The 23344-nt window shown below is 32.8% G+C and overlaps 2 protein-coding genes and 2 pseudogenes across 3 annotated transcripts in view; 2 read left to right on the top strand and 2 right to left on the bottom strand.

Annotated features, from left to right (window-relative positions):
- Positions 1-23344, bottom strand: part of LOC145965742 (uncharacterized) — a 314284-nt pseudogene that overhangs the window by 23342 nt on the left and 267598 nt on the right.
- Positions 1-23344, bottom strand: part of LOC145965734 (proto-oncogene tyrosine-protein kinase ROS-like) — a 313112-nt gene that overhangs the window by 171250 nt on the left and 118518 nt on the right. The gene's annotated exons all lie outside the window — the stretch shown is intronic.
- On the top strand, positions 1955-8280 carry LOC145965590 (uncharacterized). Its single transcript, XM_083089259.1, has 3 exons — positions 1955-2485; positions 2748-2934; positions 8240-8280. Exons 1-3 carry the CDS (start codon positions 1955-1957, stop codon positions 8278-8280), a joined length of 759 nt encoding a protein of 252 aa, XP_082945385.1.
- Positions 15490-18882, top strand: LOC145965750 (proto-oncogene tyrosine-protein kinase ROS-like; annotated as a pseudogene). The gene is made up of 5 exons (XR_014436788.1): positions 15490-15669; positions 17120-17261; positions 17822-17915; positions 18058-18378; positions 18541-18882. The product of XR_014436788.1 is annotated as a proto-oncogene tyrosine-protein kinase ROS-like (transcript).

The following is a 23344-nucleotide window of genomic DNA, read 5'->3' as shown; positions in this document are numbered from 1 at the left end:
TCGAAAACAATATGCCATTTAAGATAGCGGTCAAACACCGTTTTGGAGAATCGCAATACAAACTCAAGAGAAAAGCCAAAGAAAAAATAAGTAGTCTAATGAAGGGCTCGGGATATAAGTCTGATGCGAAAATGCATGTAGCTCAGTTCCCTTTTGTCGGGCTTGATAATCCGCACGATCCGCAATAACATCGGCTCGTAAGCGACGACGGACGAGTAAGAAAATCAAAGCGGCTGGGAAAAAAAGAATGAGTACAAAAGCACAGAAAAATAAAAAGAAGAAGAAAAGTCATACGGTTGTGAAAAAAAGACTTAAGACGTCTGCGAAACGACGTAAAATCGGTAAAAAACGTACCGTATCCGATATATTTTCTTAAGCGGTTATATTCGAAGCATTCTAATTTAACGACGGTGGTGACCGGCGGACGACAGCGACCAATTTGCGATAAAGAAATATGTCTTTTCTTCACACGCATTCGAGTGTTTAAAGAGCGAACTCGATCTCTTCTCTGTACCACCTACGCAAACTAGCATCGAAAGTTCGCAATGGATTCATTACAAACCCGTGACCTCTCTCTCGGACGACTCGCCGATAGAATTCGTCATCCCCGGACACGGAGAGGAATATTTAGATATCACGCACACCATGCTGAGTCTTCGTCTACGTGTAGAAACAAACGCCGATTCCGCGAGACAGACTTCAGGAACAAGCTCTGAAAGAATATTCGTAGGCCCCGTAAATCATTTGCTTCATTCTATCTTCAATCAAATCGACGTGTATTTCAATCAAAAGCTCGTGTCGCCTCCAAACAACGCTTACGCGTACCGAGCGTACGTAGAGGCGTTGTTAAATTATTCTTTACCCGCAAAAACTTTCCATCTAACTTCCTGTCTATGGAACATGGATGCTTGGACACATGGACGATCTGTTGGAATCAAATCCCGGCAATCCCGCTCTCGCGAGACGCGCTCGTTACATTTCCGGAGGGAAGGCATTAGATCTCGTAGGACATCTCCATTGCAACGTTTTCAATCAAGACAAATTTTTAATTAACGGTGTAGAAGTACGGTTGAGATTCGTTCGTTCAAAAGGTTGAGATTCGTTCTGTCTCATGGAAAGTAGCGGATCATCGAAAATTCATATTCTCGATGCTACCTTGTTCGTTAGAAGGGCGAAAATAAACTCGGGTTTGTTACTAGCGCATGCTAGAATGATGAGTAAAGTTACAGCCAAGTATCCGCTCACGAGAGTCAAGGTTAAAACATTCACGATTCAAAGTGGTGTTATGGGTGAATCGTTAAATAATGTAATACTCGGTCAATTACCGAAGCGAGTAATAGTCGGTTTCGTTAGTAATAAAGCGTTTAACGGCGACAGAAAATTAAATCCGTTTAATTTCAAGAACTACGGAATAAATTTCTTTTCGCTGTACGTCGATGGCACGCAAATTTTCAGTAGACCTTTGCAACCAGCTTTCTCCGCGGAGGAACCGCTTTACATCGAAGCTTATCAAACGCTTTTCTCGGGAACAGGCATTCATTTTTTGAACGAAGGAAATTCTATAAGCAGAGACGATTATTTCAAAGGATATACTTTATTCGCTTTTGATCTTACTCCCGATCTATCCGCTAATTGCGCAGGACATTGGAATCTCGTCAAACATGGTAGTTTACGATTAGAAGTGCGATTCGTAAAGGCACTTTCCGAGACGGTTAATTGTATTATCTATGCCGAATTCGATAATGTCATAGAAATCGACTCGTCTCGTCAGGTCATCGTCGATTTTTCGGGGTAGGATTTTTATAGACGCTTAAAATTGTTCCCCCTCTACTTCGCTCAAAACACCGACATCAGTGCGCAACGTTTCGAAAAATATTCAGTTTCGTTGGAGACACGCTCGGCGTCGCTGTTTTGTATAGAGCTTCGTGTCGAATCACATAAGTTTTTTCGTAAGATGGATATAATCGTCGATATTCAGGGTTTCCGCGATGCGGAGAAAAAGTTTATCCCTAAGGAGGTTGCTGTTGTAGCGATTGACGCTCCAATCGTCAATCATTGGATTATGATACCGCCGCATTCGTTTGCCGAATTACCCGAAAAAATAAGGCAAAAAAACAACTGGCTCACGCGAAATCATCACGGCATTGAATGGTTCGATGGCGAAACTAATCCGAAATATTTTACATCGCAACTGCAGCAAATTACAAGATGCGTGCGTCACATTTATGTTAGAGGAAACGAAAAAGCGAGTTATTTGAAGAATCTACTTTCTAGAAATATATATAATTTGGAAGACATCTCACCGGCATTCAAAAATCTGACGGAAGAAGAGTGCGGACATCACGGATTTCGAAAATTCGGAATCTTTCATTGCGCATTACGCAACGCTCACAAATTAAAAAGCTGGATAGTTGCGCAAAATAATTTCAGCAGCGACGGAGACAGCATTACTCAAACGACTTGTAGTTCTCCCGAAATTTTGATAGTAAGCGACGACGACGACGACGAGGATGATGAAAATGAAAATATTAAAGCACAATCAAATAATAAAATAGAGAAGAAAAATCTGCAAAAAATCGAACGTACGGCTATTAACCGCTCCAGACCGCAAACAGACACTGAAAATCGGTTAGCTGTACAAACCGAAAACAAGCCACCAAAAGAAATTATTCAAATAATACCGCTTGTTCGCTCGTCTTCGCTACAAACAAATGGACTCTCGCGAAATTCTGCAAGCATTGCGTCAGCTAGATGTCAAACATGTGGGAGTCTATCCTGCCGACAGATTGCCGATGGTGTGGACGAGGTCGACGGCCATCGTCGCTAATACGGACAATCATAATCGCCCTGGAGAACACTGGATCGCTTTCTTCCTCGACGAAGGTGGTACAGGGACATACTTCGATAGCTACGGAATACCGCCCTTGTATCTGGGTTTTTTCCTACGTCTCCGACGAAATTCCAACATTTATCGATGGAATACCGAACAACTACAAGGGCTTTTCTCTCAAACCTGCGGACTCTACAGTTGTGTATTTTTATATTACATGTGCAGCGGTTACGATCTCGATGGATTTCTTAGTGTTTTTTCCGAAAATTGCGAATATAACGATCATTTAATCGTAGAATTATTTCATAAAATTTTTCTTCGCGAAAAGAAACATGAAAAATATAATGTTAATTAATAGCGTGTTTAATTGTAAGAAGATATAAAAAATATTTTTGCGAACTACTACGAATTGTATGCGGGTATATTAATAAATGTGAAAATTTTTTATCTTAATTCGTGTTTAATACTTTTAGCTTTTCCCTTCTTCCTTTATAACACCCCATCTCGCGTTCGATCATCTGCATGTTCATCATCTTTTTACCTCTGTAGTGCAATGTAGTCTAATTATAATTATTGTCTCGTGACGAAACTTTGTCTTTTCCGATAAAGCGCGTCATGAACCGTTTGAGCGAAGAGGCTTGTTTCGATATTCCATAGCGGGCCCCGAGACGGAGTGGGGAGGTAAGGATTGTTGCCTCAAGACATATACCAGCTACCCCGAAAGTCGGTAGGTGGGGGGTTCGTTCTGCCAAGACGTAGCGAGAGCGACTAAGGGCTAGGTAACGGGAATTTGACTCGGAACCCTATACAGGTGGGCCAGAGCTGGAGTGGGAGGAGGATTGCTTCTTCGAGTCTAGTACCGTGGAGGTAGGGAAATAAAAATTTGATAAATCGGCGACACAGCCGGCGTCGACCAATCGCAGCTCTGGGCCACTATGGTGCAAGCCAATCAAACTCTGGGCCACTATGGTGCAAGCCAATCAAAATCGAGACTTCGGGAGGCGGGGTATTGTTTCCACCAATCAGAACGCCTCCCTCCACTTCAGCCGGTCACGCCCACGGCGCCAGGGGCCGAGTGGTAGGGGTTTGTTTTGATTCACCATAGTGGCCCATATCTACTATTGATAACACAGTTCCACAAAAAAAAATGAAAAAAATACCTCCGGGGTCTGAGTAGGTGTACTATATGTTTTTGGGGTCGCTGAATCCGAATCCGATGTCCATTTAACTCCATGTCATCAGGATTTTTCATAACCTCAAAAAAACTGCTCAATACGGCATATCTCAATAACTCCTGCTCTATAACCCCATGAACACTTAAAACCATGAAAAATAAAACCCCAAACACCTCAATCCTTTAACATCTTCCCCCCACAACCCCACAACTTCATAACCTCATAACCCCATAACCCCATAGCCCGATAACCCAGAGAATTAGTGATAACGACACTTGTGAGCATCTTAGCCTTGACGTTCGGTGTCTGCGGGCCAGATGTAGTACTTGAGATTGAAATCACATTCTCATCGACCCCACAACTTCTTAATCCTATAATTCCACAACCCCATAACTGCGAAATCTAAGGAGAATACAGCTCAAGTTAACTTTAAATTTGCAACCATTTCTTTCATACATCACATAAACCGGGAACCAACAAACGCAGTGAGAATGTCGGTTTGGTGTAAAAAGATCACAATTTGGGGTCCATTTAAAAATAGTACTGCTTCGTAGTCCAGGCAAGAAGGGTATTACTCCTAATGAAATATCTCCAAAGTGTGAGGCAAGGGGACACACTGTAATAAAGCACCCCAAAAAGTGTGAGGCAAGGGGACACACTCTAATGAAGCACCCCGAAGGGAACAAAAGCCTTCTACGTCCTCGTCGTTGTTCCTGAGTTCGGCAAAATGTAGGCACCACGAATATAAGATTTGAATTCGCATTCGAAGTCTAAATTACCACATCTGGCCCTCAGACACCGAGCGTCAGGGCTGTAATGCTCACAAGTGTCGTTATCACCAATTTTTTGGGTTATGGGGTTTTGGGGTCATGTGGTCATGGGGTTGAGGTGTTGTGGAGTCGATGAGAATGTGGTGTCAAGTCTCAAGTATCACTTCTGGCTCGTAGACACCGAGTTTCATGGCTGAGATGCTCACAAGTGTTGTTTTCACTAATTCTTTTGGTTGTGAGATTATGGGGTTATGGGGTTGAGGTGTTGTAGAATCGATAAAAATGTAGTTTCAAGTCTCAAGTACCACGTTTGGCCTGCAGACACCGAGCGTCAGGGCTGAGACGCTCACAAGTGTCGTTTTCACTAATTTTCTGGGCTATGGGGTTATGGGGTTATGAGGTTATGAAGTTGTGGGGTTGTGGGGGGAAGATGTTAAAGGATTGAGGTGTTTGGGGTTTTATTTTTCATGGTTTTAAGTGTTCATGGGGTTATAGAGCAGGAGTTATTGAGATATGCCGTTATTGAGCAGTTTTCTTGAAGTTATAAAAAATCCTGATGACATGGAGTTAAATGGACATCGGATTCGGATTCAGCGACCCCAAAAACATATAGTACACCTACTTAGACCCCGGAGGTATTTTTTTCATTTTTTTTTGTGGAACTGTGTAATTTATTGCTATCTCTGTAAGATTATGAAGAAGAAATGTCATGAAACGGATACGGATGGCTCACACGTGTAGCGATATAGAAGTATTTTTGAAAAATGCATTTTCTGAATACAATTTTATAATGTATGGCTGAATTTTGCATTAAATGCTTTAAGTATGCTTCAAGTTTTGCTATAAAAAAATTTCAAAGTTTTCAAAGTTGGGAAGGAGAATGGATTTTGAAAAATATGACACGAAGAAGGGAAAGGAGATTTTGAAAAATATGATATAAAAAATTTAATTACACTGTTATAAAGTACATTCAAAACTTTTATTCGAAACTCTTTTTGTATCTTTTATTGTATCGATGCAGTATTAGCTCAGAAATATAGAAACTGATTTTTTTCAAAAGAGTCATTCATTCTTTTACGACCGTAATAGCCGTATAGGTATGTACAAAAAATACGTGTCTTATTTTAATTTAGATTACAACATTTCAAAACTCATGAAAATCGGAAATATTTCCAGTCTTTTCCTTAAGAGTATTTTCTAACTAAGTGACTCCAAGTAAAAAATTTTACATAAAAAACTGGATCTGAACATTGAGATTCACTATTCTCGACGTGGCATTACCAAGTAACTTATCCGAAGTATTGAGTCTAATAAACTTTTGATTAAAATATTTTAGAAACTCAAACCGTAATAAAGAATCTAACGGCACTTTTATTATATAATATGAATACAAGCTTTTGATTGCGATAAGATTGAATAAAATTGGTACAGTCAATGATTGGTATAATCCTGAGAAATGACGATCGCATATCAAAATTGTGACATTTTTCGTTCTTCTCTTCCATTTTTTCCAGTATTGTCGTCAGATTCAGACTCACGTACATACACATGCTCGCACGCACACGCGCAAAGAGAGTGAGTTTCCCTCAAACGCAGTTCACACCGTGCATATACGATTATTCACTTCGGTGTGCAAATTGTTTTAAGAAACAATATCATATATGTGTATGTGTGTGCATACACGTGAAAGGTTAATTTATCGTATAGTAACAATTGTTCGAGGGTGAAAGCGATGTGTCGCGACAGCGCAGGATTTGAGAGAGCGCGACGGAAAAGGACACAACAATTTTCTAATATCTAAAGAGATTCTACACAACACGTATTTTTTTGTATTTTTTCTGATTTTTTATTTCACACCACATAATTAAATAAATTTATATTTACAAAAATGTACAAAATTTCAGGAACTGAACTGCAAGGACGTCGAGATAAGTCCGAAGACTGATAAGGCGGTGTAACTGAGCGGTTTAAGCGAGCGGTTTTACTTGCGGAAAATTTTGCGAACTGCGAAGTGCCCACGTGCGGTACCCGTTTTATAGCGAGCAGATTTTGGGACCCTTTGGGACGTGGGCCAATAAGTTTGATATTTTAGCGATGACCTCAGGACGCCGCGTATAATTGGCCGTCGATGAGGTCTGACGTAGAAAATTCTTTGGTTGTCATGTGCGCAGTCTTATTATATATCCTCTTTCCCTTCTTAATTATATCTTCTATAATATATATCAAGATCATTAACATTTGCGGAACTTTAACTTTATATGAATATTTACCTTTTTCTGTTAATAATTTGTTTAATAAGAGAGAGCAATTAGCGGCTGAAACCTTTTGCATGTTATTTAGAGGTATGATCTTGATAATATATGTCAAGATTAAAGTTAAAATTAGTATAAGTATAAAGATGAATATTTATTAAATTTCGCAAATTTCTCATCTATACATTATATATTGATGAATAAATCCGAGAAATTACGAGAATATAAATTAAATTTTCTCAATATAACCGGTGACTTAATGATGATATAATGAATAACTAATAAATCTCTTCCTACATATTATATAAAATGTCACATAAAAAATACCAATAGTGATTATGATGGAATCAAAAATTAGTCACGAGGCAAAAATATCCGTTGGACACGAATTATGCTTGTAATGAATAAAAATTAATAATTTATATTAATTGAAATTAATAAAACTCCTATAATTCTTGATTGTGTAGACTTCTGAAGAAAATTTTTTATAAGAGAGATAGAGTGAAGACGGGATAAATTTTTAAACGGTGATGTATATAAGAATATGATTTATATGAGAACTTATAATCACTTGTAAAGAAAATTTTTAAAAGATAATTTTTGAGAATTGCACCCCAACTTAACGCTAAGCACATTCAATGTGACAAGTGATGATTGGTGGAATGAAATAAATTTTCTTGACTATCGAATGGACTTGAAATATCTGAAATACGCTGAGATATATATTAAATTGTAAAACTAATCAAATAATGTTATATAAACAATAAGAATTAAATATTCGAATATTTATAATAAATGATTTATTAATGCCAAATTTATTCAATTATTCTCGAGAATATACAATAATAATTGTTAATAAATTCCTAGGATCAGTTTCCTCATTGGGATAAAGTTCCGAATAGGTGAACCCTCCGATTTTTTTGAAACTACACTATTTTTTGTATTTTTGCACGCTGATTACGAATATGATAATGAAAATTTGCGACAAGATCATTTTCAAGGTCAAAACTAAAAAAAACTTAAAAAATATCACTTTTTTGACATTATTTCGATAAATATTGATGTAACAAAGAAATGTTTCAAATAAAAGTTGTAGTTCTTGTAAAAATACATTATTTATGTTCTATACATTGTTTTCGTAAAACTGATAGTTCTCGAAATAAATTAGATAAGAAGAACCCTCTCAAACATCAATATATTCTTCGTTTTCAGCCGAACCCGAAGTCAACGACGAGGACGTGACGAAGAACTGACTCCATTTAAGCACCGGACGATAAGAAAGAGAAGCCTTCACTTGCGCACAGTATAATTGAACACGTTGCAATTGCACACAGTGCTATTACGCACATAAAGTTGCGCACTGTTCTTTTGCGCACAGTTCATTTGCATATAGTTTTTTTTACACACCGTTCTTTTGCGCACAGTTCTTTTTTTTAGAACAGAAGCGTATCAGTGCACACACACACACACACACACACACACACACACACACACACACGGGGGGGTGCAAGGGGGAGGGGGGCCTTCGGCCGGGTGTCATGCGTAGAAGCACTGTGCGCAAAAGAACAGTGCGCGAAAGAACTGTGTGCAACAGAACGGTGGGCAATATTATGTGTCCAATAGCACAGTGAGCAATTGCAACGTGTCCAATTGTACTATGCGCAACTGAGCCTCTCCCGATAAGAGATAGACCTTACTTTGCACTAAAAGTCGCAAACCCATGTAAAGCAGTGTAATAATAAATTTTGCATCCAAAGCATTAAACGATGGGTGGTAAGCGTTGCTTTGCACGAAAAGTCGCAAAATATGTGCGCGCAGAGTTTATATTTATTAAATCTTCGCCTTACTAAAAATATGATGAGTCTACAATATACTAAAAATATTAGATACAGAAAAGATTAGCAACACCCCTAAAAACTTTTGAAACTTTGAGGGGAGGATGGACAGGAACCATATCGGTTTTTAGTCTTTAACATCGATTTTCTCGAAAACTTTCAGTTTTACGCAAATAATGTATAAGACATAAATGATGTATTTTTACAAAAACTACAACTTTTATTTGAAACATTTATTTGTTGCATCAATATTTATCGAAATAATGTCAAAAAAGTGATATTTTTTAAGTTTTTTTAGTTTTGACCTTGAAAATGACCTTGTCGCAAATTTTCATTATCATATTCGTAATTAGCACGCAAAAATACAAAAAATAGTGTAGTTTCAAAAAAATCGGAGGGTTCACCTATTCGGAACTCCACCCCCTCATTGATATAACATATATATAATATAAACATAATAATATATATATAATATACACAATAACATATACATAAACATAATAACATATATATAATATAAACATAACATATATATAATATAAACATATATACAGGGTTTACCAAAAGTGTGGAAACCCCTTAATATTTCGGAAAATACGCATTTTAGAAAAAAATGTTTCATACAAAAGTTATAGGGTTTTATGTGGCTCATTACACAGCAACATTATTATGACCTCGAATAGCGTTGTGAAGGTTATGTGAAGGTCACCTCCAACTTTTTAAATGGGACACCCTATATGCTTTTGTATATTCTTGTAGCTTATCTCGAGAGCTTTCCAAAACACTATAATTAAGTTAGTTTTCATTAAGTACTTTCCGAGTTATGAGGCTTGAAATCATTTTTTAATTTTACATAAACCGTAAAATGTCTTGTAAAATATTCATTTTTCGATTATCTTACCTTAATACTTTTATGTACAAAATAATGAGAGGAATCAATTGGTGTAAAGAAAAAACATAGTTGTTTTTAAGAAAAAATATGGAATTGTTAATTGCAAATTACATATTTTTTCTTCAAAACAACTATGTGTTTTCTTTACACCAATTGATTCCTCTCATTATTTTGTACGTAAAAGTATTAAGGTAAGATAATCGAAAAATGAATATTTTACAAGATATTTTACGGTTTATGTAAAATTAAGAAATTATTTCAAGCCTCATAACTCAAAAAGTACTTAATGAAAAGGTACTTAATTATAGTGTTTTGGAAAGCTCTCGAGATAAGCTACAAGAATATGTGATGACAAATAGTAGGTTCCATTTAAGAAATTGAAGGTGACCTTCATGTGACCTTCAAATGACTCTTCAAGGTCAAACCAATGGTATTATCTTATGGCCCCCTCGAAACCAAACAACTTTTGTCTGAAACATTTTTCTCTAAAATGCTTAGTTTTTGAAAGAAAAGGGGTGTACGGGTGGTCTAGGACACCCTGTATATATGTATTTATTGGTACATATTAGCACATAGTGGTTTTAAACAAAAGAAAATAAATTTTGTGATTACACCTACGAAATTTTAGGATTGGTTAGTTACAAAAAGCAAAGTAGGTGAATCTGATAGATGTTTGATGTCTGATAGATGATCTGCTTTTTGCAACTGACTCTGTGTTATCAATGTAAAAATAATTTTTGTATTGCATTTTTTTATTTTTATTGCATGAACCTTTGTAAAGCTTGATTCTTTATATTTTTTTGTTTCCATAATTTAAAAAATTATGGAATTATTTTCAAAAGATTAGAATTAATTATCAAACAAAATTTTATTTAAATGTTAAAAATTTTATCAATATATTGACTTTTAAATTGATATAAATTTAGATTTTTATATAATATTCTGTGTTCTGTTATTAAAGTTCCCTTAATTATTCAAACCGTGTCATTATTTACGAGTGCGCGGGTGCCGCGTAATTAGCGTGTGCCGATCGGTTGTGTCGCGCGCGTTCGATAAATATCGTTCCGCGGGCGCAATATTTTGGGGGCCCCTCCGGGATAAAATGTTGCGCCCGCGGAACGATATTTATCGAACGCGCGCGACACAACCGATCGGCACACGCTAATTACGCGGCACCCGCGCACTCGTAAATAATGACACGGTTTGAATAATTAAGGGAACTTTAATAACAGAACACAGAACTCGGAGAACACAGAATAACGATATTTAATAAGCCGCGGATCGAAACGCGTCCGCTCAGCTTGACAGCTGGCTTCCAACTTGACTGTCATTCGTCTTGTCAACATTCTTCTTGACGACGCGCTCGAAGACGATCTTCAGCCGAACGTCACGGGTGACCAAATAATCCGCAGGGAAGGAACACGGGGACGCAACAATATTATAAAAATTACTAATTAAAAACAATATTACAAAAACAAAATTACTAATTAAAATACAATATTACAACTTGATGAAAAACGTAATATTAAACGTATAACAATAAATTAAATTTCGTTGACAAACATTTCAATCCTCTCCGGACACTTTTTAATGTCGTATAAAAATTTGAATAGAAAAAACGAGTCGAAATATATAGTAAATATAAATTCGGAAGCAAAGGTGACCAGATCTGATATACGGACGTCAAAACAAAACAGATGAAAAAACAGTCGCAATATTTTAAACGCAATTAACGAAAATATGTGTGTCAATGTGTAGTCGCATATATAAAAAATTAATGTATGAATAAATTAAATAAATACATTTGAAGTAATTCGTAGAGAAAGCGCCGCCGATAAGCATCCAGATAAGCTTTATTAAAGACGTAATGATATAAGCTAAGAAATGTGTCCGTCGTTATCCAATATAGTAATTATTACGCCTTAGCTATCACATCTGATTTAATTAATATTAACTATTTTGGAGACTATCTATAACTAAAGAAAACTTGCTTGAGTAAACTATTTTATATAGTTTAATGAAGAAAAATATATTCTCCTATATACGCAAGAATATATATATTATTGTATATTCTCGAGAATAATTGAAAAAATTTGACATTAATAAATCATTTATTATAAATATTCGAATACTTAATTCTTATTGTTTATATAACATTATTTGATTAGTTTTACAATTTAATATACATCTCAGCGTATTTCAGATATTTCAAGTCCATTCGATAGTCAAGAAAATTTATTTCATTCCACCAATCACTTGGTACATTGAATGTGCCTAGTGTTAAGTTGAGGTGCAGTTCTCAAAAATTAACTTTCAAAAATTTTCTTTACAAGTGATTATAAGTTCTCATATAAATCATATTCTTATATACATCACCGTTTAAAAATTTATCCCGTCTTCACTCTATTTCTCTTACATTCGATATCACTACATAATGCTCTGACTTTTACAGATACAGTGAAGAATGAAAATTTTGATATAAGATATGTTTTATCGCAACGTATGACGAGCTGTCTTGAGACCATAGACGTTTTTCTCCAACAACCATACCCAGTATTATCGTCTACGGTAATAGCCGAAAAACACAAATCTACAAATAACGACGACAAAATTGATCATGTCGCCCAAATTGTTGGCAAAATCCTTGGTATTGAAAACATCTCGGTAAATATTAATGACAGCTTCGACAAACTCGGTATCGATTCGCTAAGCTATATGGAAATAAAACAGATTGTTGAAAAAAAATATGATTTCATGTTATCGTTCCGAGAGATGTATGTCTTAACGTTAGGCAAATTATTAAATTTATTAGCGACAAGCAATGAATCTCACGATTCTTCAACGAGTTAAAGAGTTAAAAATGATTGCAAATCTCCTACAGAGAGAGATATATTCTTTAATTTTTTTATCGTCTACGATAGTAGCCGAAAAACACAAATCTACAAATAACGACGACAAAATTGATCATGTCGTCCAAGTCATTGCCAATATCCTTGATATTGAAAATATCTCGGTAAATATCAATGACATCTTCGATAAATTTGGCATCGATTCGTTAAGCTATCGATATATGGAGATAAGACAGATTCTTGAAAGAGAATATGGTATCTTATTATCTCCGAGAGATGTATGTCTTAACGTTAAGTAAATTGAAGGAGAGTGAACCCGTAGGGCTGCCCAAGTGCTTGAGTATTTTCCTAGAAATAAACAGATAGACCACCCGAGCACTTGAGTTAGGTATAAACAGATAGGTCGCTCGAGTATTTTTCGATCCGCGATACGAGTAGTCTTTGTGTCGTTGCGAGAACGCGAAGACGTACGTTAGACGAGCGTATCTCTTTGTTCATATTAATCTTGTAATCCGACAAATAAATATCTCAGTCATTTGCCCTAAAAAGTATTCTATTCCATTTTACATCCTTACACCAAAATATCCTACATTATATTAAGTATATTATGTTACTTTTAAGTAAAGTTATATTATATACGTTATTATATTATAAGGTTATTCGATGCAAATAACGATAATAATAACTCGTACAATTATTTTATTTATTTTAATTATTTATGTGCTATTGGAAATTTGTATTTATTTATACTAGAACTAGTAGTTTTATACTAGAACTAGTAGTTTTATACTAAAAACGCTACGTATTGATTCAAACTGCATTATATGATTGTCACAGAAAACGTATAAATCATTTTTTAAATACATTATTACTTTTCTTATAATCAGAATATCTTTTTATATAGCAAACGTGCCTCTTATGCCAGAGAGAAGATACGGTAAATGTTTACTTTTGGTTACACAGCTCGAAAAATTTTCATTTTTACATATGTTGTAGAGGATACATATTTTCCTAAGTAATACACCGTTTGAATTTTCCGGCGGTCTCTTTTCGTTCCTGAGATATGCAATTTTGAAATTTTATACTTACTTGTATCATCTTTTCGTTACATTCTAAATATGTTTATATATTTCTGTTTACATTTACCGAGGTCATCTTTCTGAATAACTTTCAACAGGTTTTAGCCGTTTGTTATTTATTAAATAGTTATTAACAAAAAAAGTTTCATGAATAGAATATAATTTTAGTACATCATGTATGTTTAAGAAGAGAGAATATAGATAATTATGCATAAAAAGGGCCCAACAATTTAAATTTATATAGAATTTAATACAATTTAATACAATTAAAAAATATCACAAATGTATGTGTACACACACACACACACGCGCGCGCGCGGGGACTGCGAGGGGAACCTTCGGCCCCCCCTCCCGCAACCACACCGGCGGTAGACGCATTGCAAAGAGTTCAGTCACAATGGATATATGCTGTAAGTTGTAAAGCGAGGTCCACCTTGCCTTCCGGTGGGGTGGTTGCGGGAGGGAGGCCGAAGGCCCTCCCTTGCAGCCCCCGCGTGTGTGTGTGTGTGTGTGTGTACACATACATTTGTGATATTTTTTAATTGTATTAAATTGTATTAAATTCTATATAAATTTAAATTGTTAATCTTTTTTTTATTAGAATATTTATATTAGAATATTAATTAGAGATAGCAAACGTAACCAAAAAAATATAAACATACAAGTAAAATATAATATGAAACCGTGATGAACAAATGTAAACAAAAAATGTAAATATATAAATAGGATATAACGGAAAGATGACATAAAAATATGAAATTTCAAAAATGCATATCCCAGAAACGAAAAGAGACCGCCGCAAAATTCAAACGGTGTATTACTTAGGAATGTATCCTCTACAACATATGTGAAAATAAAAATTTTTCGAGCTGTGTAACCTAAAGTAAACATTTACCGAAGATACTCAGAAATAAATTAATATGAAAAGTTTAATAAAATTCATTAAACAATTATATATACATATAATTACTTTTATTTATGCATAGAACTATTTTTGTTTTATACATATATAACTTTTTTGTCAAACAATTTTTAAAGATCTTAATTCTTTTTAATATAACGCGAGTATCTCCGTGGAGAAAAATAAATTACAACGGAATGTAGCTAATAAAACGTCATGGCAACACATGATCAGATTCATCAATCGAAGTCAGTTACTATTGTGATCGGTAGCCAAAACACACTACCGCGTTACTTATCGTTTGATTCAAACTGCATTATATGAATATTACAAAAAATTGTGTACGAATAGTGGATTTTGAAAAGCATACGTAGTAACACAGTCGTACGAAATGTCATAATTACATATTTAATAAAAGATATAGCAAATATGGAAGTGAATTCGATTATACGCTGCGTGTTCTTGAATATGGCTGAAAATGTTACAAGATCTATAATTCTATAATTTCTTTGATCGTTTGTAATTTGATTGTGGTTATCTCTTTATCGACGTTTTTCTACTATAATATTAATGAAAAAGGAAAGCTGATAATAATTATATTCCTGTGTTCGCTATACAATCCAATGAATATGTATCATTTTGCATTGTCAATTGTTTTCCCAAAAAGACAGAAATTATTTACTTACTAAGAATTCTCTAATTTAATCTTAAAATATATACTGATCGTGACCATAAAGAGAAATCTAAAAACATAATATTAAACGATAATAACTTGTGATTCGTTAAAACTGAGTTTTAAGGAATTTATCGAAAATATATGTATATATATATGAATTAATATCAATTCGAATAACACATCAGAATTAGTAGAGTAAGAAAAACAACTAATTGAAGATTCAACGGAAACCGATTGAGTGCAAACATTTACGAAAAATGCAAATTATGTTTGGAACAATTTTATGTGTTTTATTGAAAGGTTCAGTACTGATAAACGCAACTATCACTTCTATACCGAAGGATTATGCCCCTTCAAACAGCCTCCAGGAAGAAAGTGTTTCCAAATGTCCGGATTTAAATTTCACGCAGGTAAGAGATATTTTTCGCTTGATTAAGAAATAATTGAATATTATTGCAGCTAGTAGTACAACTAAAAATGAATGATAATAAATTATATATTCTACCTATAATAAGATAAGATAAAATAAAACAATTCAATATGAAAGAAAGAAGTATGTACGATGTTGTAAAAAAAAGATGGATAAAGTTTCCAAAATTTGTTTACAAATAGATGTCATATAGTATATTAAATTTAATTAAATATTAAATTATTTTAAAATTTGACTGTATTATTTTGTTTCTCTCACTCCCTCTCTCTCTCTCTTTCTTTCCATATATATATATATATATATATATATATATATATATATATAATTATTATTTCTAAAAATAACAATTTTTAAAATTAATGAAGTCTTCTGTCTATCTACTACATTAATATATACATACGATGGCACTTCAACAGATTCTTATGCTATTTCTCTTCAATTTTTAAAATTTCTTTATTTTCCTAGATATATATAATAATATTTATTGATATATAGTAAGCTTTAGACTAATGTAGATTTTATTTTATAAAATTAATTTAGAAAGTTAGCATCATTTCTTTGTGTTAAGGGTAATTATACATATAACGGAACAGAGCTACTAAATATCGAGATAGAAAGTCTGTCTAATAAAAAAATCATTCATCAAACATTCTTCAAGTTGTATCTATTAACACTAATATTTCAATCGACAATATATTCAATAACAATCACTAGAATTTATATTAATTTTCATTGTACATATATCCATTTATATACAATTATATCCACATATTTTTATCGAGGCATTATCGGTTTATACTATCGGTTTATACTATCATTTCCAAAGTTTGTTTGTGTTAAAAATATAACAACATTCGAGAAAAAACTTGACAAGGTAATAAATAAAAGAATTTATATAATTCTATGACTAATATTTAATAACTGTAAAGAAACAATATTTTTAACCTTTTTATTCTTGAAGTAAAAACATTAATAAGACTTTAGTAATATCGGCAAATTTTTGAAAAGAAATATGAGTTACGATAGAATTGAGAAGAGTTAACTAACCTATCGTGAGAAAGAATCAAATCGTTAGACAAAATTGTTTTAATAATTGCAAAGAGCTACACTTTCGCTTGTTAAAAGCTGTTATGAATCCTCATTGACTCCCGTTAACCTATTAATTGATTTTATTTTTGACATGAGTTATGTTTGATATACAAGATGTCTTAAAAAAAATAAATAAAATATAAATTTTACGATATGAATAAAACTACATCATATTCAATTTATATAATTTAGGAATGGTATATATCAAACCGGTATTATTAAGCGAACAAAAAACGAATGGCAATTTTTCGTTTAATTTTATAATTTATCATTAAAAGCACCAGAAACAACCGCTTCAACAATACTCACTTAATTCTTTTCGTATGTTATACTTTATGAAGGATATTTCAATGTTCGAGAAAAGTGATCATCATATACTAAATTTCAAATCTGATCGGAGCCATTCTGATAGTACTGTGAGAAATGAGCGAGAAGTCGACGAAGTTACACTTGCAAATATTTCTGTTATCCCAGAATCTATCGGTAAGTTGCAAAAAAATGCATAAAACATTAATAACAAAATCTATGACGAAAAAGTGTAAATATAATTTAAATTCAAGAGAGAGTGGAAATCAAATCTAAAAATATCTTCCAGTAGTGAGAAGAATATAAATTCTAATTCCGTCCAAAAAAGAAATAGAAAAGCATAATATAAACATAACATTGTATATAAAAATTGTCATAATTTAAGGTAAAGTCAATTTTATTAATATGCTACTCTGTTTTAAAGCAATCGCAAATATTATACTTCTGATTTCTTAAGCTATAGGAATTTTTTGAAAAGTACTTGTCACTTTATTAAAAGTTATTTATTCGTTTTGTTTATGAATTAACGATTACTTTTCTAAATCTTAAATGACGCAAAAAATTCTTATATTATTTTTTTAAAGGTCAATACTGTGCTAATTTCCATATTTTGTAGTTTACATTTATTTTTTCTTCTTCCTTTATTTTCACATTAAATTGTTCTTTCTGATTTACTGAGATAATCCACTTAATCTTATATGTAATTATGTTAATATGTATGATCTTAAAATCTGTAGGAAGCAGTTTGACCAAGCCAACATCTCTCAGAGCATTTGTACAATTCGACAGTCAATTCACAGAAAAAGTAAACGACATTTTTGTGACGTTGAGGTAAGGAATCTAAATTCTCAGTTTGTATTTTTTCATTTTTCTCTCTTTATCTTAAATTCAATGACATAAATATATCAAAATGTTAGGTAATTCTGTTATAATTTTGTTAAATAAAAAAGGATAAAATTTTATTTTTTTACAGATGGAACCAACCTGAATTTACCGATGAAATAATACAAGGGTACACAGTGCAATGTTTTTTCATCGAAGACTTAAAAGAGATTCAAACCTGCGACGATAAAAATATCACAACTACAAAATTGGAGCACACGGTGCACAATCTAATATCTAACACGACATATTATTTTCGAGTACGTGCGCATACTAAAATTGTTGCTGGTCCTTACACGGATTTAATCAAAGTGTCGACTACACATGAAAATCCAATACCTAAATTATTAGTCACAACGAATCTAGGTATGGAAATATTGGACGTGGATTTAAACATTACTAATTTCGTAATGTCAGAGTACGTATACTGATAAAAAAAATAGTTATAATTATCATAAATTATTTTTAACACTATCTATAAAGTTAAAGTTATTATTATTATGCAAAAGTTTATTATTAACATTATAGCACAAATTTATTATCAACATTACAGTAGTAGTAACTGTAATATTAGAAATCTCAACTATAATGTTTTTACTATACAATTATAGTTGGCTCCTCTTTTTTTTAGATTAGTATCATGTGCCGCTTATTCGATACAAGAACATAGAATTTATTGGTGTACCAAAAATGTCCTAATGACATTGAAGATTAATGAAAATAAAACCACAAAAATAGCTAGCTTTGATCATTATCTACATAATCTTTGCATTAACTGGGTAGCAAGGAATCTGTATATGACCTATCACAACTTAGACTACTCTTATATTGTAAAGTTTGACTTAACAATGTGGGAAAATGGCATAATTAAATTTGATGAGATTTTCAAATAAAAAATTGCTAATGACCGTTTAAATGTATCACCGTCTATGGGGTACGTTTACTACCGTTCACCTGAAAAAATAATTTTCCATTAAAGATTTATGCATATTTGTAATTTTTCTATAATTTTACGTGGTTTTATAATTAAGATCATAAGTAAAAAAAATAATAAGTTATATAATTATAAGAATTTCGAATTTTCACTACCTACAAGTTTCTGTTTTTGTTAAAATAATGTTTTATAATGAGTAAAATAATTACATATTTTTTAGAATTTTATATCACGTATCATACAATTGGACGAATACAGAATATGATATAATGAAATATCATCTCGATGGAAAAATCGAGTAAATTGTTCAAATATATTTATCCCTTTGCCTATTTAGTATGTTTTATTATAGTCAATTAATAAAATTGATAACATGAATAATGAGGAGCCGTTAATTTACTCGTTAAGTATTGATCACATATTTGTGTCAGACATTAACATTTCTATGTGCAATACAATTTTACACAAGGAAAACATAAGTGATAACTTCGTATTTCACTCTATGACGATTGACAAAACAAACATTTACATTATAGCAAGTGATTATTGGTTTCAATTTACTCTCTACGTTTTGAAAAAGAAATATGCAAATCTCAAGAGCGTAAATGCAGCCGAATATGTTGAAAAGATAAAAATAAGATCATATAAAAGGCTTTATAATATTTACGCTTTTGATAAATCTTTACAACCATATCCTCCAATGAGATGTCTGACACCTGACGAAAAAGTTTATAATTTTGAGAATGTGAATGCAACGGCAAACAGCATCGTTGTGAATCTTCCGGAGCCGGTTGTAAAGAGTGGATGCAAAAAATATAATTTACCAACTACTATACATACTATCTCTGTAAGCTGTTTAGACAACAATCTCAACAAGTCTGAAAAACTCAATGTGCTGCTATATGTGACGTGCGAGCGTTATTACGAGATTCAAAACTTAATACCATTTACAGAGTACAAGTTGAAGTTTACTTTAAGCAATTTTTACTTTGATCAATTATCAATAAATCCTTTCGATTCGAATGTGATACTAATAAAAACTAATTCGGGCAAGCTTAATGCACCAGAAAACATAAGTGTTCTAGCTTTGACGCCTACTATAGCAGTAGTTCATTGGATGCCACCCAAGGAATTGAACTGCGTGGTCGTGACCTACGAAGTGCATTGGTCAGTTACATTAGTGAACGGCACGCAACAAAAGAGCAAACAATTTATCAATATGCCGAAACGTATGGCAGACGGCAGATTTTTCACAAAGATTAACTTGTCGCTACCAGTAGAAGATTACTTGATATACGTGCGTGTGTATCCAATTAATTTCAGCGATTTCTACAACGAGAATTTAAGCAAGATCGTTCATATATACTCAGAACCAAACAATATTACTTTGAGCGGGGTCAACATAAATAGCATGAACATTTCATGGATCTCAAACATTAATCCGACGGTCTTTTTTACACTAGAGTACAAAGATATTGCAGCAGAAAAGTGGCAAACAATGAATTATATTAAAATTAATTATAACAATAAAGTAATATACTATGTCGAAAATTTACAATCGGGAACTTTATACAAGTTTCGCTTGATATTGAGATATGTCGAATATGAGGAAAATTTTATATGGCCGGCTGATGAAAGATTTATTTTTTCAACACGTGGTAGCAAACGTGGTAAGCAAATAAAAATACGCATACAGCACAATAAGGTTGTGGATATATTGAAGAATAATTTCATTGAAACGTTGCAATATTGTAAATCGATTGCGAAACTCTGCTGAGTTATTGTTATAAGATGGTTATGAAGTTAAGCTGTCCGCTTTTCGCAATGAAATATTCTAGCAATATTACAGTGTAATATATTGGAAAGAATGCAATGTTATTGCAATCATATTTTTGTTTTTGATGAATGAATATCTTGGAAACATTTAATTAAATTAAAAAGCTTGATATAAATAGAAATTTGCAATATCTATGATAATCATATTTAAGATAACATTATTTTTATAGATAAATTAAAGAGTGTTATAGTTTTACAATGTTTTTAAAATATAAATATCATATTGCTATAATATCTAATTCATATTTTGTTCATTGCAATTTGCAATATTGCAATATTGTTGCAAAGTAGTTGTAACATTCTGTGCTGCATAGATATTATAATATTATGTGCTAATTTTTTTAGATATGAATAGGCCTAAAATTTAAAAAAATTAAATTTTTGTAATAAGGTTATAAGTAAAAATAAATTTGTAAAAACATACACACACGAAGATATTAAAATTATATTTTTGCTTAATATAGATATTTCGAGTACTCCTGGAATAATAGCGAAAAAATATTACTTATTATTCATGTTAAGTTTTATCGTTATAGTTACTATAATCTGCGTCTGCTACCTTTATTGTTGTAAGTATATTTGATTTAGGTATCGACTTGAATTGTAGATTATACATATATATCTGATATAATATCTAAAAATTTACTAAAAATAGTAATTTACTTATATAAAACTATTCGAATAAATTTACTAAAAAACAGTAAATTTTATAATACATATTATTACATAATTAAGTCGAAATTTCATAACAGTGTATCGTCAACGCAGAGGTAATGAACAATTTTTGTCTTCAACAATGACCGATGTAGAATTGGCGATCTTACATGAAGTACCTTATCGAAACACTCAATTCAATATGATGTACAGTTCTATGTTACATTATAATGCGGATGAATGTGCGATAACTACAATCGCACGTAAACAAATTACATTTACAAAACTTCTTGGTAGCGGCGCATTCGGAAAGGTAAAAATTAATTTTTTCAAGCAATGTTTCAAATTAATTTCTGGATCAACAAAACAGATATGTATTTTCTAATAAAGATATAAATTACATGAATTTTTATAATAGATTATAAGTAATATAAAATTTAGATGAGACAACAAGCATGCACTTTATTATATATTTTTCGTTGATATATTTAATATAAAGTAAAATGTAATATTACTTGACATTAAACTATATATTTTCTAATGAAGTGCGCATGTAAATTTGTGTGAAATATTTCGCAGGTGTTTCAAGGAAAGGTGAAGAATTTAGAAAGATCTGGCACAGAGATATCCGTTGTAATAAAAACCCTTCCAAAAAATGTTTCTTTCCGTGACAAAAAGAAATTGTTAAAGGAAGCCAAGCTTATGAATCATTTTCGACACAAACATGTATTAAGATTGTTGGCCGTTTGTTTAGATGGGAATTCTCCGTTACTAGTGTTGGAATTGATGGAAACTGGTGATCTGTTAAAATATTTGAGAGATTGTCGAAATTTGCAAGCGTCAGATTCGCCTGCTCTGCGTTTGCAGGATTTGCTCGCCATGTGCGAAGATGTTGCGCGAGGTTGTTGTTGCTTGGAAGAGTTGCGTTTCGTACATAGGGATCTAGCGTGTCGCAATTGTTTAGTATCTTCGAGAAATCGCGAGAATCGTGTTATCAAAATTGGAGATTTTGGACTGGCTAGAGATATCTACAAGGATGATTATTATCGCGTGGTAAATACAAATATTAAAAAAAATTAATGATTAAAAAATGAATTCTTTCGAAAATACTTTCCATTTTTTATCATAATGGTATCGTGCATTGTTTGTTTAAGTAATATAGAATATAAATAGTTTTTATTTATATATAGCAAGAGATAAATGAATGTTTTTCATTTTGCACATATTCTAAAAATGAACAACTTGAACCAGAAAATTAAATTTTTGTTAAAATCATGTTTTAGAAAGGAGAAGGTTTGCTTCCTATTCGCTGGATGGCACCCGAATCTTTGATGATCAGAATATTTACTTCTCAAAGCGATGTTTGGTCATTTGGGGTATTAATGTGGGAAATTACATCGTTGGGTGAGCAACCTTATATTGCCAAGACTGATGAAGAAGTGATAAATTATGTACGTGCTGGAGGCAGGTTGCCGATGACTCTTAACTGTCCGTCACCATTGTACCAGTTGAGAATTATTTAAAATTTGCTTGGTATCGTACCAAGAAAATTTTGTGCCCTGTGCACACAAATAAATTTCAACGAAAACTTAATTCTCGTTGAACTTACGCACTACCATCCGCGTTTAGCTCTGATGGCCTGTTTAAATTTAAGTTTATATTTTAATATACAGAGCCTAATTTCTTATAGTTATTTAATTCACGCCGGCGGAAGATGGCGTTATACTTTAATTTAATATATATTTGTAGGCGACCGAGAAGTATCGAGTTGAGGGGTCTGAATAACTCAGTGGTAAGAGCAGTCGCCCGGCAAGCGAAAGACTCGGGTTCGATTCCCGATTCAGCGACTTTCAGCCCGATATTTTTCTCGCCTACAACACTACATGGGGGAAATAGAGGGATAATAATTAAATAATTTCTCGAATTGAGAATTATTTAAAATTTGCTTGGTATC

The sequence above is a fragment of the Camponotus vicinus genome, unplaced genomic scaffold, assembly GCF_025532165.1.
Source record: "Camponotus vicinus isolate PSW18456_S1 unplaced genomic scaffold, iyCamVici1.0 SCAF_14, whole genome shotgun sequence".
Taxonomy (NCBI): Eukaryota; Metazoa; Arthropoda; class Insecta; order Hymenoptera; family Formicidae; genus Camponotus; species Camponotus vicinus.
The sequence above is the reverse complement of the archived record's forward strand: the minus strand, read 5'-3'. Positions and strand labels throughout refer to the sequence as shown.